At 48.1% G+C, this 18,158-nt stretch overlaps 1 protein-coding gene across 1 annotated transcript; it reads left to right on the top strand.

Moving 5' to 3' along the window:
* Positions 1-910: 910 nt before the first annotated feature.
* LOC310813128 (butyrophilin subfamily 1 member A1-like) lies at positions 911-9,966 on the top strand (the record flags this gene model as incomplete). The annotated part of the gene is made up of 8 exons (XM_083681985.1): positions 911-983; positions 1,240-1,377; positions 1,910-1,930; positions 2,477-2,512; positions 8,106-8,141; positions 8,810-8,857; positions 9,241-9,273; positions 9,452-9,966. 8 exons carry the CDS (start codon positions 911-913, stop codon positions 9,964-9,966), a joined length of 900 nt encoding a protein of 299 aa, XP_083538111.1.
* Positions 9,967-18,158: the final 8,192 nt, after the last annotated feature.

Here is an 18,158-nt window from a genome sequence, read left to right on the forward strand (position 1 = left end):
TCCTGCACCTCCTCTAGAGGGCGCTAATGAATCATAGATTCAGAGGTATATATATGCTCTTGTGTTTGAGAGAAAACGAAACTAATTTCCTATCTGAAAAGGACTTTCATATCTTAACCCCCCTCTACAGACGTGCATTTCTAGCAATTGGGTAAGAATCTCTCGTATTCGTTTACTTGATTTGAGTTGTTACAGTACCTGACACATAATGATTTGATATGTAATGCATATATATGTATATATACAGAATATTAATACATTAAACCGTGAGCTTTTGAATGAATCATGAATGTCATTTTGACCTTGTTCATTTATCTTCATGGATCAAAAACATATTGCCATATTTGTGAGAAAGATGATTTTCTGTTCCTCAACACCAATATGCAGGTAGCTTCATAACTTTTTCTGTGTATCATGTGACTAGATTATTAGTGCTACTGTTGGCTTCGACCACAGGTCTGGAATCAGAGATCCCTCCCCTGAATCCTAACTGTACCCATAAGGGGGATGAGAAATATCTGACCTTGTATCAGTGGTTAGCGGTAATGTCTACCTACAGTACTGTGCCACAAAATATCTTATTAAATGCAATGCTGATCTTTACAGGAGCTGGGATCTTTTCAGGAGGGTGCAACATTGGAAGGGTTCAGATAGAAATACATTGTGTAGAACAAGTGTGAATATCTGTGATGTTTAGGGAGTCTTGTTAGCTGCTCTATGAATTACATTTCTATCTGCAATGCTGAGGACGTTTAACCATTGAATAACAGCTCTGCAGATGTATTTTTAATGAATGTAATGGTTTTCTAATGTCTTGTACTACTCCTACAAGTACTAGTACTACTATTACTACTACTACAACTTTATTACTACATAAGGCCCAAGTTTTATATTCCATGTCAGATGCATCATGGGACTGTGGATCCAGAAAGCCTGTTTGCTGAAATTCCTCATCAGTTTTGTGGACTGTGCACCCACTGCAGGTTGTACAACTTAAAACTATGAATGATTCGTTTAATAAATTCTCTCTGTAGCCGTTTGTTTTTTACTCTTAAGATAGATAACATTTTGTTTTACACACGTAAGGAGATGGTTAATTTCCTTTTGACCTTTCACCTTACACCCTTTGTTAAAAATAAGTCCAAAATATGCTAAAACCTCTAAAAGGGTGAACTATCAATTTAATTGCTATTAGTTTAACCACATAATAATATCTATACATACTATTAAACATTGCAGGTGCTGATTCAACTGAGAGCGCAAGGCAGTGCACATTTACTAAATGGCAATTGGCATTTGATATACTGGGACTCGTGGGACTCGTGGGACTCGTGGGACTTCTTATTTTTTTTATTTATTACTGCTGTCGACGTTCAGGTAAAGTCTCTTTCATTGTCCTGTATGATTTTATAAAGCATGAGAAACAAACTTAATAGATTACTGTGTATAGTAATAATTAATAATAGCAAGCAAATAGCAAGAAAAGAAAAAACATCAATAAACACAAACCTGGTAATACAGTACTTCTACATCAAAAACAGTCGTATAAGCTGAAATATTATATTCAATTTTGATTACTTTTCTCATTGTGTTTCTTCTATTATTCTGTTTTTCTGGTAAAGAAATGTAACACTTACATGAAGGTACTAGGAAATGTATTTCAATTTCTGTCTGCAGCAATATGTTGTCATATTTTCAAAACAATAAAAGATGTGTAATCTGTGCATTTTATATACTACTAGTAGTATGGTAGCAATGGTACTGTCATTAATTGCATCTACTGTATTCTATTCTGTCTGTACCGTTCAAGTCTCTTGCATTGTACTGTATGACTTTATAAAGCATGACAAATAATAGATTATATAGTAACAATGATTTATTTTTGTTCTTCTTTCTTTTTTCTTTACAGGATGTTGGAAAAAGAAAACAGGTAACATAAAACTTCTCACTCACCTCTTGCTCAGTCAGATGAAGGCAATTGTTCACTGCTTTTTTTCTTTCTCTCTCTCTCTCTCTCTCTCTCTCTCTCTCTCTCTCTCTCTCTCTCTCTCTCTCTCTTTGTGTCTCTCTCAACACACACACACGCTCACACACACACACACACGTGCACACATACAGTGCACTGTACACACACATGCACATAGCAAGCAAACTATCAAACTGTACACATTTACTTATCAATGAACACAAACCTGGTAATACAGTACTACTACTTCAAAAATAGTTGTGTACGCTGAAATATTATATACCATTTGAGAATTTTGATTACTTTATTTTATTCAGTTTTTCTGGTATACAAATGGAACACTTACATGAAGGTACTAGGATATTCAATTCAATTTCTGTCTGCAGCAACATGTTGTCATATTTGCAAAACAATAACAATCTGTAATCTGTGCATTTTAAATACTTCTCTTAGTGATGGTCGTGTCATTAATTGCATCTACTGTATTCTATTCTACCGTTCTTGATCCAGAGGCGTCTCTCATATCTACTCCTCAGACAGATAAAGGTAATTCTGCACCACTCACTCTCTCTCAACACACACACACACACACACACACACACACACACACACACATGTGCACACACACACACACACATACACACACACACACGTGCACACACTCACACACACACACACACACACGTGCACACACACACACACACACACGCACGCACACACACACACACACACACGTGCACACACACACACACACACACATACGTGCACAGACACACACACACACATGCACACACGTGCACACACACACACACACACACACACACACACACGTGCACACATACAGTACACTGCACACACACACATACACACACATACATGCACACACACACACACACACACACACGTGCACACACACACACACACACACACGTGCACACACACACACACACACACACACATGCACACATACAGTACACTGTACACACATACGTGCACACACACACACACACACACACACACACACACGTGCACACACACACACACACACACACACATGCACACATACAGTACACTGCACACACATACATGCACACACACACACACACACACACACACACGTGCACACACACACGTGCACACATACAGTACACTGTACACACATGCACGTAGCAAGCAAACTATCAAACTATTTCAAAAAGAGTTGTGTAAGGCTAAAATATTATATACCTGTAACAAGTTCCGTTGTACACAGAGGCGGACGCAGTTGTGTGATGAGGGAATGGTCCCGTTTATTCATAAAGTTTTTAGTGGCTGTTCGTATCTGTCTTCCTCCTGAAAGCAGAGGCACACACATCTTAAACCCTTTCGTTAGCGAGCCTTCATTCGCAACAGGTGCGCAACAAAACCTTGCCTCCGTAACCCTGGCCACGGTCCTGTAGCACCCTCTACAGGCCGAACGCTGCACGTCTCTCCACAGACTGGGGACACGACAGCCGACAACCTACTCCCCCCCCCCCTGCACGGGAGAGGAAGTCTGCCACGACCATCTGCGCCCCCGGTCTGTGCACAACCGAAAAGTTGAAGGGCTGCAACCCGAGATACCACCGGGTGATCCTCGCGTTCACATCCTTCATGCGGTAGTAGCGGCGGTAGTAGCGGAGGGTGCCGACTTGATGGCCAGGCATCCCACTTGATGGCCAGGCACTCCTTCTTCACCGTGCTGTACCGGCCCTCCCTCTCCGACAGTTTGCGGCTCAGGTACAGCACCGGCCAGTCAGCCCCCTCCACCTGCTGGGTCAGCACTGCTCCCAGGCCTCTATCCGACGCGTCCGTCAGTAGGGAGAAAGGGAGGTTAAAATCAGGCGCATACAGGACCGTTTCTCCACAAAGAGTACCCTTAAGGGCCTCGAACGACCCCTGGCACTGGCCCGACCATTGGACCGGATCCGGGGCACCCTTCTGTGTGAGGTCCATCAAGGGACTGGCCAGCTCTGAAAATCCCGGCACGAACTGCCGGTAATAGCCAGTCAGCCCCAGGAAGGCCCTCATCTCCTTCTTCGTCTTGGGCCGCAGAGAGGCGGCGATGGCCGCAGTCTTTTCAATCTGCGGCCGCACCTCCCCTCGACCCAAGTGGTACCCCAGATACCGGATCTCCCTCCACCCGATCACGCACTTCTTCAGGTTGGCCGTCAGCCCCGCCTGCCTCAGGGACCGCAGAACAGCCGCCACACTGCACATGCTGCGCCCAGGTGTCACTGTGAATGACAATGTCATCCAGATAGGCCGCAGCATAGGCAGAGTGCGGCCGCAGAATGCGGTCCATAAGGCGCTGAAAAGTGGCTGGGGCTCCGAACAACCCGAAAGGGAGCACCGTGAACTGGTATAGCCCGAGCGGACTGGAGAATGCAGTCTTCTCCCCGGATACCGGCGAGAGTGGAATCTGCCAGTATCCCTTCGTGCAATCCAATGTTGTGAAATATTTGCCCGTGCCAAGCCGGTCCAAGAGCTCGTCAACCCGGGGCATCGGGTAGGCATCGAATTTGGAGACCGCATTAACCCGTCTATAATCCACACAGAACCGTATAGCCCCATCCGGCTTGTTGACAAGCACGATGGGGCTACACCAGTCACTGCGGGACTCCTCGACCACACCCAGCTCCAGCATGGCTTTCAATTCCCTGCACACAATGTCTCGTTTGTGTACCGGTAACCTATAGGGACACGTGCGCACCGTTAACCCCGGCTGCGTTTCTATATGATGGTCGATAACCGTAGTCCGACCGGGCAGGGGAGAGAACACGTCAGCGAACTTAGCTTGCAAATCTGCAACGTCCGTGGCCTGGCTAGCAGAGAGATGGTTATCAATACCGACCGGAGTGCTAACTTTTGATTTTGGGACTTCCGGTCCGAACTCATCTCTCTGGAATTATTGTAGCCAGAGCAACAGTGACCACGTCGTTCCATTTTTTTAGGAGATTTACGGGATACACCTGCAAGCTATCCCCCCGGTCCGAGTGTACTACCTCATAATCCACGTCCCCCATGCGACGTGTGACCACAAACGGCCCTTGCCACTTCATGAGTAATTTTGTGCTGGAGGTGGGTAACAATACGAGCACCTTGTCTCCCGGTGTAAATTCTCGCAGGTTAGTTCCCCTGTCGTATAGGCACTTTTGACGCTCCTGGGCTTGCTGCAAATGCTCGTGTGAAATAACCCCTAGGGCGTGGAGCTTTGTGCGCAAGTCCAGGACGTATTGAATCTCACTTTTACTGTCGCTAGACCCTTCCTCCCAATTTTTTTAAGAAGGTCTAGGACACCCCGGGTCTTACGCCCGTAGAGTAATTCAAACGGGGAAAACCTGGTGGAAGCTTGGGGGACTTCCCGTACCGCAAACAGCAGGGGATCTAGCCATTTATGCCATTTCCGACTATCCTCGTGTACAAACTTCCGGATCATTGATTTCAAGGTCCGATTGACCCTCTCACAAAGGCCATCAGTGGCCGGGTGGTAAACACTGGTTCGAACCGCCTTGATGTTCAACAACCCGTACAGTTCTTTGAGGGTGCGTGACATAAAATTTGTGCCCTGGTCGGTGAGAATCTCTTTCGGGATTCCCACGCGGGAGATGACTTGAAACAATGCTTGCGCTACACTCCTGGCAGAAATATTGCGCAGCGGTATTGCCTCGTGGTATCGGGTTGCGTAATCTATCAAGACCAACACAAATCGATATCCCTGTGTACACCGATCAAATGGCCCGATAATATCCATGGCAATGCGGTCGAATGGGTTCTCGACCAATGGTAAGGGCCGCAAGGGGGCCCGTGGAATGGCTGGGGGATTTACCAACTGACATTCGCGACAAGAAGCGCACCACCTACGCACCTCTGCCCGAATTCCCGGCCAATAAAATCGAGCCATTATACGGTTTAGTGTCTTATCATACCCTAAATGGCCCGCCATGGGGTTGAAATGAGCCGCCTGGAAGACCATTTCCCAGCAGCTACGGGGAACCAACAACTGGGTTACTTCCTCCTGGCTATGTGAGTCACGACTTACTCGGTACAACCTGTCGCTGATAATCGCGAAATAGGGGTGGGCGCGTACTGTGTCTGGCCGTACCAAAGTACCATCAATCGCTATTACTTGGTCATAGGCCGATCGTAGGGTCTCGTCACGAGACTGCTCGAGGGGGAAGTCCCCTAGCAGCGGATAGTTCGGCGGGGAAATCTCGGGTTGAGACCCCCCCGTCGGCTCCGGCTCCTCGGCAGTGTCGCGAGGCGCCGCCTCAGCTCAGAGCACATTACACGCCTCACACCTCCCTCTCTGTCGTGCACGCACCCCGGTAGCCCGCTTTACCGCTTGAGGAAACCCCTCCCAATCTACACCCAGAATAAGGGGATGTGTGAGGTGCGGGCTAACCGCCGCCTGTACACTATGCTTTTTCCCCTCAAAATGAATCTCGATCGCGACCACAGGATATTCGTGAATGTCCCCATGCACACACTTCACCAACACCCTCGATGCCTTTGACAATGCCCCCGGTCGAACCAGGCGCTCCTGGATCATGGACTGCATGCAGCCCGAATCCAAGAACGCCTGGTGCGTATCGTGTTGTATCCTTACCGGAACACAATACGCCTGTCCTGGTCCGGGGGGAGGGCCCGGTATGTTGCCGATGTGGACGACCTGCCCCACCTCCATCACTGGGCAATTCGCCTGCACATGGCCCGGCCGTCCGCACTGCCAACGCACCCCCCCTGCCGCTCGGGGTGCTTCCCGTGGGGCCAGGGCTGGTTCTCGACATGCCTGCCCCTGCCATCTCATCCTCGGGGTGGGCGCCGGCCTCTCCTCCTCCGGCAGCACGGCTCTATCCGGGCGCCGGTCCCCCACCCCCTGGCGCGGAGCCGGGGTTGGTCGCCGGGGTTCCTGCGGCGGGAGGGAGAGATGGTCCTCCGCCAAGGTAACGCCTGCCGCGAGATCCTGGGGCCGGTGGTACTGGACCCAGGCGGCGGTCCGGGCCGGGAGCCCCGTGAGGAAGTGTTCCAACACCACCCGGTCCCCAACCTCCTCCACCGAGCTGTTCCCTGGGTCCAGCCACCGCCGCGCGCTGTCCCGCAGCCGCTGGGCGTAGGCAAAGGGCCGGCTGCCCTCCTCCATCGTCAGGACCCGGAACCGGCGACAGTGTTCCTCCGGGGTGAGGCCCAGGCGGTCTCGAATCGCCCGGGCGAGGGAGGGATAGTCCCGCTGGGCGGCCGTTGGCAGGCTGTGGGCAGCGAGCTGCGCCTCGCCCGACAGGAGGGGCAGCAGATGGTACGCCCACTTGCCGTTCGGCCACCCTCGAACACCGCCAGGAATGCCTCCGGGTCGTCCAGGTCCCCCATCTTCTGGAGGTGTACCTTGGGGGGAGCTTGTGGCGACCCGGGCGCTGGTCCCGCTTTGATGGCCCCGACGAGCTCCCAGAGGAGGGCACGGACCTCAGCCCTCGCCGTCGCCATCTCTCCCATCGCGAACTGCTGCTCCTGCTGGAGTTGGGCCTGCCACTCCAGTATGAGGGCCATCCCTCCGATGGCCGCGCATAACGCCTCCATTTCCCCTCCGTCTCTCTGTGTCCCTCGTTGGGACTGTAACAAGTTCCGTTGTACACAGAGGCGGACGCAGTGGTGTGATGAGGGAATGGTCCCGTTTATTCATAAAGTTTTTAGTGGCTGTTCGTATCTGGCTTTCCAAACACTCGGCAACTTTTCAGTTGCCGTCTTCCTCCTGAAACCAGAGGCACACACATCTTAAACCCTTTCGTTAGCGAGGCTTCATTCGCAACAGGTGCGCAACAAAACCTCGCCTCCGTAACCCTGGCCACGGTCCTGTAGCACCCTCTACAGGCCGAACGTTGTATGTCACCCCACAATACCATTTGAGAATTTTGATTACTTTATTTTATTCTGTTTTTCTGGTATACAAATGGAACACTTACATGAAGGTACTAGGATATTCAATTCAATTTCTGTCTGCAGCAACATGTTGTCATATTTGCAAAGCAATAACAATCTGTAATCTGTGCATTTTAAATACTTCTGGTAGTGATGGTCGTGTCATTAATTGCATCTACTGTATTCTATTCTACCGTTCTTGGTCCAGAGGCGCCTCACACATCTACTCCTCAGACAGATAAAGGTAATTCTGCACCACTCACTCTCTTTCAACACACACACACACACACACACACACACACACACACACACACACACACACACATACACACACACACACACGTGCACACACACACACACACACACACGTGCACACACACACACACACACACGTGCACACACACACGCACACACACACACACACACGTGCACACACACACGCACATACACACACGCACACGCACACACATACACACACACACACACACACACGTGCACACACACACACACACACATACAGACACACACACACACACACACACACACACACACACATGCACACATACAGTACACTGTACACACATGCACGTAGCAAGCAAACTATCAAACTGTACACATTTGCTTTTCAATGAACACAAACCTGGTAATACAGTACTACTACTTCAAAAAAGGTTGTGTACGCTGAAATATTATATACCATTTGAGAATTTTGATTACTTTATTTTATTCTGTTTTTCTGGTATACAAATGGAACACTTACATGAAGGTACTAGGATATTCAATTCAATTGCTGTCTGCAGCAACATGTTGTCATATTTGCAAAACAATAACAATCTGTAATCTGTGCATTTTAAATACTTCTGGTAGTGATGGTCGTGTCATTAATTGCATCTACTGTATTCTATTCTACAGTTCTTGATCCAGAGGCGCCTCTCATATCTACTCCTCAGACAGATAAAGGTAATTCTGCACCACTCACTCTCTCTCAACACACACACACACACACACACACACACACACACACACACACACACACACACACACACACACACACACACACATACACACACACACACACACGTGCACACACACACACACACACGTGCACACACACACGCGCACACACACACACGCGCACGCACACACACACACACACACACACACACACACGGTCTGATTATATACAATTTGAGAATTCAATTCAATTACTGTCTTCAGCAAAATGTTGTCATATTTTCAAAACAATTAAAAATAAGTAATCTATTATGTTTAGTGCATTAGGTTTGAAAAAAGCCATAGTTGAGGGTGATCAAAATATTCTTTGATTTCCTGTTTTGTTTCAGAAAAACTAAAAGAACTGGCTTCCTCCTATAAAGGTAATAAGCTCCCACTAATTACAGCTGTCTTTATAGTGTAACATCCCTACATACAGTATATATAATATTCAAAACTATGATGATTAATCACTGAATAAATATACGTATATAAAATGAATGTCACTGATGAAAAACTTTAAATATGTTTTACTATGTCTGATTTTTATGTTCTCTTCAGTGGATGTCACTCTGGATGTGGACACAGCTCACCCTAACCTGCACATATCAGAGGATAAGAAAACAGTCCAGTGGAGAGATGAGGCACCGAGACAGTTGAACAATGAGCAGCATTTTAACAAAGATCCTTATGTGTTGGGCACTTTGGGCCGTCATACGAGGGCCTACTGGGAGGTGTGTGTGGAGGGAAAGGATGACTGGGTGCTTGGTGTTGCCATGGCAACAGCTAACAGGAAGGGCCAGTTAGTTTTGAGCCCTGCCAATGGCTTCTGGGCAATCAGGCTGTCCAATGGGCAAACACTTAAAGCCATGGATGTTGTCCTTAAAAAGACACTTCCAAAAACAGTCAGTGTCTATCTGGATTGTAAGGAGAAGAAGGTGACTTTCTATAATGCAGAGGACGGCTCACTCATTCACTCATTTGATGATGGACCAAGTTATGAGGATGATGTCCGTCCACTTTTCTCAACCTGGAACAATGATGATGATCCTATCAGGATTCAGCCATTACTATAAATACAACTACAATAATACTAATTTTTAATATTGAAATAATTATGATAATTAGAAAAGTCATATTATGAACTAGAACAAATCAATTCCAAAAGAAACTTTGTGGGCTTGCAAATTCTTATTTTCAAATTGTGTATTCTGAATCAGAGCCAAGATAATACATAATCACCTTTACTTTGTCCTAAATGAATTGTCATACAGTCCACTCAGGTGCCAATATATTTAGACACACTAGTCTGGCACCGTGAGATTAGCAATCCAGAGGCTCAAAGTAATCAGAAAGCCACAGTGGCTGTGGTGAGATGTAATATGGGTTCTTTGTCACCTCAGCAAATATTAAATATGTAAAATATAAATATTAAAAATATTAAAATACATTAAAATGTAATAGATGAAGCTGCTCACCTGCTAGTTCCTCATGTCAGATTATGCAGTAGTGTTGCATGTATAACAACAAGTGTATGACTAGGTTATTCAATGTGTATGTTCATCTATCTAAAACATATTTCTGATTGTTAGGACGAAGATCATTCAAGGGTAGGAGGAAAAATCAACTTTGTATTTCTCTGATTTGTTGTGTTTTTGGAATGATTCATCTTGTGAAGGAGCAGTTAGGGGTTGCTCAAGGTCACAACAGCAGTGGTATAACGATATGATGGATATGATGCCAGCAACCCTCCAGTCACCAGCTCACATCCGGCTCCCTCCTTTACGTGATAATTGTATGTAATAAATGTGATTGGTCATACTGGATGTAACATATTACATTTTGTAACTGTTTCTAAACTCTTTCTTAAATTTAATTACACAGTACATTGACTCAATTACAGAACATAAATGTTCAAGTATATTTACTTTTACTCCAATGAAGCTAGAGAAATCAGAAATGGTAAAAACACAAATAAATCATGCTATTCTTATATTGAGATGCACACACTTCAGGAAGTGACTTGGAGACCATGAAAATGCTTCCAGATATATTTCTACGTATGATTTTGAAATTGTAGCAATGTTTTTTTGTAAAAAAACAAACAAACATATATATTTGTTTTAGTTAAAGTCAGGGAAGGACAGCAGAGTTATGTTTATTATAGTGCAACATCGCTTCTGTGGCTGTCCATTTGGTATGACTAGTGTTAACAGACATGACACCAGCTGAAAACGCAGCCGAGAATTAGAATCAATGCTTTTACTGTTGACTTTGCCACATGTCTAGAGCCATGAGCTGAAAGGAAGGCGCACCAAGCTCTGAACCAAGATTGTTAAGACGCCCAGAACTAATATGTGCATGCGTGTGAACCAGCTGTCACCTGACGGACAGCTAAGGTGTTTGACTTGGACAGCCGAACTACCGAACTACCGCTAGCAAGTTGTCCCACCCGTGGACCTTCGTTTAGGATGACTAGAGTTAAAAGCAGCTAAGTTGACGCTCCTCCATAGCATTCATCAGTTGTGACATTGTTGCACTGGCTATGAGAGTACGTTTTGTGTGGTCGTTATTATGTTTGAGATAGATGGCAGGAATAATGCAGTTCGAGACGAGAGTAACGTTCAACTTCTTTACTTAACTGTGCCACTCACACTGACAACACATTCTCAACCCGCCAAAACCCCAACGGTCCTTACGCTGTCCCCTGCACTACGTAGTAACGTCAGTACTGCGCACTGAGTGCGCATAACATCAAATGCACATATATAACAATTCCCCCTCCCCTCAAAAGCACAGAACCCAATTAAAACAAGTAACAAAACTAAACTACTAAAATCAGTAGTAGAACGCCCTCAAAGCCTAGGCATGAAACTCAGTGACATAGTCTTTCAAATAAGTGGGGCAGCCCCTGTCCCGTACTGGCCGGCCCTCCCTAACCACTGGCGGTGGCCTTTCCAGAACAGCTGGGGGGTCACCCTGAGGTGGGCCCAGAGCATGGTCGAGTACTGTATCTGGCTGGAGGCCAGGAGGCACCAGATCAGGAGCTGGTTGAGGGTGCAGCTGAGGCGCCTGTGGCCATAGTGGCCCTCCCTGTGGGGGAGGGATTGGTGGCAGTGGGGCCACCAGTGGAGGGGTCCCCACTCCTTCACCCGGATTAGGCACTCTCCTCAGTCGCTTTGCATGCCAGCGAGATCCGTCACTCAGCATGAACGTGGCTGGACCCAGCTGGCGTCCAACCTGGAGGGGCTGAGACCAGTATGATGCCATCTTATTGCCACGATGAGGCCTACGGGCCCGGACCCAGTCACCCACCCGGAGAGCAGCACCCTTGACTCTGTGTTTCTGGTTGTAATACTGCTGCATTTGATGCTGGTGTCTGGTTACGGAAGCTTTGACCTGTGCTTGGGGGCTGCCCTTGGCAGGTGTTGTTGTGCTTTGTGCCCTGAGTCTGTCCAGCGGCAGTTGCATTTCTCGACCCAGCATCAGGAGCGCTGGAGAGGCCCCGGTTGTGCTGTGCTGGCTGGCCCTGTAGTGCATCAGGGTTTGGTTGAGTGCTGTCTGGAACGCACACCCCTGAGCCATGTGTGCTCGGATGCCGTTCTTAAGGCTCTGGTTGAGCCTCTCCACGCCTCCGTTAGCCTGGGGGTTGTAATATGCTGTGTGAATGTGCTTTATCCCCCTCTCCCCGAGAAACCTGGAGAAGTCTGCGGAGACAAACTGGGGCCCATTATCAGTAGTGATGGCGCGAGGCATGCCCCAGCGTGCAAAGACGCCCTCCAAGATGTCTGCGATCACCTGCGTTGTGACGGTCCCAGCCGGAACCACTTCGGGCCATTTTGAGTGGAGGTCATACAGCACTACCAGGAAGCGCTGATGGTGGGGGATTCCACGGCCGTGGATCTCCCCACAGATGTCGAGCTGAAGATGTTCCCATGGGCGGGATGGCCATGGCACTGGTTGCAGAGGGGTTGGCACTGGAGGTGCAGTTTTCCCGCTGAGAAGGCATGGTGCACAGTCCCTGACGAGTGCTTCTATGTCGCGGTCAATGCCCGGCCACCAGACAAGGTCTCTGCACCTCTGCTTGAGCTTGACGATGCCAAGGTGCCCCTCATGTGCCATCGATAGCACACGCCCACGCAGGCCCATGGGCACCACTGTGCAAAGGCCCCTGGAGACGCAGACATTACCCCAGCATGAGAGTTCATCCCACACCCTAGAAAATGGGGTGAGCTCATCGGAAACCTTCGCTGGCCATCCTGAGCGTATGTATGTTCGTAGAGCAGTCAGCATGGGGTCGCACTCCGATTCTTGCTGTAACTCCTCCAAAGACACGGCTGGCTGAAGAGGCGTGTATAGCATCTGGATGAGTTCGGGTTCTGTGTCAACACCCGGAGAGGCGATTGGTGTGGGGCCGTCGATAGACCGTGAGAGTAGGTCGGCGACCATGTTGTCCCTGCCGGGAGTAAACTTCGGCTCGTAGTCATACTGCCTCAGGCGTTCACCCCACCTATGCAGGCGCAGGGGTTTGTGGCCTGAAGCCGAAGCCGTCAGCAACGCGGTCAGGGCCTGATGGTCCGTTCTGAGGACGTCCATAGAGGTAGAGGTGCCACCGCTCGGAAGCCCAGACACAGGCGAGTGCCTCGCGCTCACCAACGGAGTAGCGCTGTTCAGTAGGTGTCAAGGCCCTGGAGGCAAAGGCTACAGGCCTCTCTACCCCGTCCTGCACCTGTGACAGGACTGCTCCAATTGCACGAGCCGAGGCGTCACAGGTGACGATGGTCTGGCAGTCAGGGCTGAAGTGGGCCAAAATGGGGGGCGTCGTGAGCTGGTCCTTCAGTGTTTGCACCGCCTCTGAACATGCCGCGGTCCAGTTCCACGGCTCCTCCTTCTTGAGCAGCTGGCGAAGTGGAGCGGTGGTCAGTGAGTAGTGAGGCAAGAACCGGAGGTAGTAGGCTGTCATGCCTAAAAACGAGGCCACCTGGGAGGGTGAGGTCGGCTCTGGGATCTTTTGAATTGCATCAACGTTCGACTGCAGAGGGGCAATACCCCTGGCCGAGAGACCAAAACCCACAAAGTCGATGGCCGGCGCCGCGAAGCAGCATTTCTCCCCATTCAGTGTCAGGTTGTTCTCCAGGAGGGCCTGGGCCACTGCCTGGAGGCGCTTGTTGTGTGTCTCGAGGTCCGGAGCGTGGACAACAATGTCGTCGAGGTACACTGCCACCCCAGGGATGCCTGCCAGGATGGTGCTCATCACCTTCTGAAAGCAGCTAGGGGCAGAGCTTAAGCCAAACGGCATCCGTGTGTATCGAAACACGCCGGCGTGCGTCACAAAGGCTGTGAGGTCCCTGCTGGCTGGGTGAAGTGGCACCTGTAGATAGCCCTGGCGCAGGTCTAGCTTGGTGAACACTGTCGAGCCATAGAAGAGCGCGGTGAGCTCCTCGGAGGTAGGTAACGGGTACCTGTCCGGAATCACCGCCTTATTCACCAGGCGCAGGTCAACGCAGATCCGTATCCCCCCTGATTTCTTCTTCGCGATGACCAAGTTCGAGATCCAGGGGGAGGCATTGACCTGCTCGATAATCCCCATTTCCAGGAGAGAGCCAAGCTCACGGGTGACATCATCCCTCAAGGCCAGGGGAATCCGGCGCAGGGGCTGGATGACGGGTGACACATCTGGATTCACCAGAGGTCTGTGTGTAAAGGCCGTGAGACAGCCCAGGCCGTCGAACAGAGTCGGCCACTTTTGCTGCCAAGTGGAGTCGACGTGGTGAATAGCAGAGCCGACGCCGTCCCTGAGCGTGAACCCCAGGCCCGTAAACAGGTCCAGACCCATAAGGTTGGCCCCCTTCCTGGCAATGTGAAAAGGGAATGACAGCAGGTGCTTGGAACCATAGTGGACAGGGACATGGAGCACACCCAGGATATCTATCCTGGAGCTGTCATAGCCACATAGGGGAGTAGCAGGCTGTTCCAATGGCAGGTGGGAGAAGAACCTGTAGTAAGTGCTGGAGTTGAGGAGAGATGCAGCCGCACCTGTATCCATCAATAGAGGAAGAGTCACCTCAGCTAGCTGCACAGTGCATGTTTTGAAAGCCACCTGCCCAGCAGTCACATTCCTGATCTCTGTGTGATTATTGTGAGCAGGTGGGCGTCCCATGGTCTGGGGTAGAGCTGCCGGGGCAGAACGGCACATTATTGCAAAATGATTTTGTCTCAAACAATTTCTGCATTTTTGTCCCCTGGCAGGGCAATGTTGGGCTGTAGTATGATGTGATTGTGAACCGCAGTTCCCGCAGACCTCGGAGGTGCGCCTGTTGCTCTGCCTCTGTGCGACCTGCACTGGGAAACTCGCCTCCGAGCAGCACTGGCTGTCGTCTGTGGAGTGAGCGCCATATTGCGCGTGATAGGTGGGCTGGAGCTGCTGAGTAGGCGCGTCCGCGATGGGTCGCGCGCCCGCGAACACAGTGGTACACTCAACAGCTGTCTCAACTTGCAGCGCTACCTCTACAGTTCTACCCAAAGTCAAATTGTCTGATTCAAGCAACAGTCTCTCTCTCGTTTTCTCACACAGTATTCCCTCGATGAACTGGTCTCGAATTATCTGTTCCTGCAGTGCCCCATAGTCACACAGGCGGGCCATGTCTCTCAGGTTAGCCACATAGTTACGAACGGACTCACCGGGTCTTTGTAGCCGCCTCCTGAGCTTGTAGCGTCGGAGTAAAATCCTCTGTTGACCGGTGAAGTGATTCGTTAAAAGAGCTACTGTCTCCTCATAAGTTTCAGGCAGACCCAGGGTGCGAAAGATCCTTTGCCCCTCCACGCCGAGACAATGGCGAAGGAGCGCCATCTTCCTCTTGTCGGGTATATCATCATAGCCCAAAGCATCCAGGTACACCGTGAAATTTTCAACCCAATTCGCCCACGGAATTGGGGGGTCTCCGGGCACGGCAAGGAAAGGAGCGGGCGGGGGTAAACTACAGTCAGCCATCCTCGTCGCCAATATTATGTTTGAGATAGATGGCAGGAATAATGCAGTTCGAGACGAGAGTAACGGTCAACTTCTTTACTTAACTGTGCCAATCACACTGACAACACATTCTCAACCCGCCAAAACCCCAACGGTCCTTACGCTGTCCCCTGCACGACGTAGTAACGTCAGTACTGCGCACTGAGTGCGCATAACATCAAATGCACATATATAACAGTCGTCCCACCCACCACCCCCAGCCTCCCCCCGCCACCCCCAGCCTCCCCCCGCCACCCCCAGCCTCCACCCACCACCCCCAGCCTCGCTCCACACGGTCGCTCTGTAAGAAGCCCATGGCGGGTTTCTTGGGCTCTGCCATATTGTGTACTTGTTTGTCGTGGTCGTTTAACTCCAGGCAGGGAGTTCTACAGAGCCATCCAATATACGTCAAGCTTAAATGTATTACCATTGTCATCCAATAAATGGTTAAACTGCTGCTAGTGCCGTGACTCAAACAGTGTATACTGTATATATAGTATATAGTCATAACATATAGACCATAACCGATGAGTATGGGAGTATGAGATTAGTAACATGACCTCAAATAATAATAATTGGGAAATGCAATGATTTTTGATGGATCTTGCACTGGATTTTAACCACAGTCTCCCACATACTCAACTGAACTTGGCTGAACGTATTGTAACGAACGGCGGGGTAGAGTAGCTTGCCTTAAGCGGGTATCGAACTCGCAACCTTCCGCTTACAAACCGGCCGCGCTAGCCACAACACCAAGAGAGCGAACTCACTTGGCGGAGCTGCTAACGGGCCTTACACAGGGTCGTTACAGTATTATCTGATGAATTATTTCTTACCGATTTCAGAAGATTATTTTTATGTTTAGCAAAATTAAAGTCAAGTTCAGTCTTTAATGTTTTCCCTGACTAACACAGAAAAGGACAACATTTCAACTCCAGTTGCATTTAAATGTTGTAAACCGATACAAAGAGAAATAATACAGACATATTTGTAATCAGGCTGGTATATAGAATGCTGTATATTTTTCATTTAATGCTCTATAAACCATGAACTGAAGCGGTCTCTAGATGGAGCCTCTAAAGGATAAAACAGATGAAAATAAGAAACTTCATTGCTATATAACAATGTAATTAGAAGAAATATTGGAATTTGTTTCGCTACTGAAAGCATTTAACGGTAACTAGACAAACATAATGTATTATTCGGATGTTTTTTTCTACATCAAAGTGTGGTTAAACACTACTGATTGTAAAAGAAAAAACTTGTGAGTGGAAACGAAAGTGTTTACTTGATCTTAAACCGACAGACTCTGCTATAGACGTGTGGTGTTAGCGTTCAGGTAAGAATCACTGTAGTTTTAATTTTAAAAGGATCCAATACAATGCCAGATTGACTTGAGTTAAGCCCTGGATTAATTACTATCAAATTAACTAAAAAAAAAAAGAGCGATAGGCCTTCAATGCTCTGATGGCAGTGTGTTGTTCTTTGTCAATCCAATTAATGAAATCTACTCACCTCAAGTTGATTATTAACATCTGAACAAAAGTTTATTCTAATCTTAGGCAAGCAGTAAATATCCAGTGTAATTCGAAACCTCAAGATGCAGCTTTACTGTCCCTCTGGGAGATAAGGCCAGCCTCAGCCAGGTTAATCATTAATACAACATTGCAACCTTCTGACTGCATTTGTTGCATGCAGTACAGGAAATCCACATTATATTCTGCTCTCAATCCCAACGCAACTTCGTTCACAAACCAAGGTCTTTGTTGCCAATTCCCACCTCAAAGGAGCTTAGAATCTAAAACACTCAATCAATGAAGGAATCAACCTTGATCAGCTCTAGGCTAATGACAAACACTTTTTCAGTCAGGCTTTCTGAGCATCTTTTGATGATGACTGTTGTTCCTGCACCTCCTCTAGAGGGCGCTAATGAATAATAGATTCAGAGGTATGCTCTTGTGCTTGAGAGAAAACGAAACTAATTTCCTATCTGAAAAGGACTTTCATATCTTAACTCCCCTCTACAGACGTGCATTGCTAGCAATTGGGTAAGAATCTCTAGTATTTGTTTACTTTATTTGAGTTGTTGCAGTGCCTGACACACAATGATTTGATATGTAATGCATATATATGTATATATACAGAATATTAATACATTAAACAGTGAGATTTTGAATGAATCATGAATTTGATTTTGACCTTGTTCATTTATCTTCATGTATCAAAAACATATTGCCATATTTGTGAGAAAGGTGATTT

This window comes from Argentina silus (assembly GCF_951799395.1).
Source record: "Argentina silus genome assembly, chromosome: 1".
In the NCBI taxonomy this organism is placed as follows: Eukaryota; Metazoa; Chordata; class Actinopteri; order Argentiniformes; family Argentinidae; genus Argentina; species Argentina silus.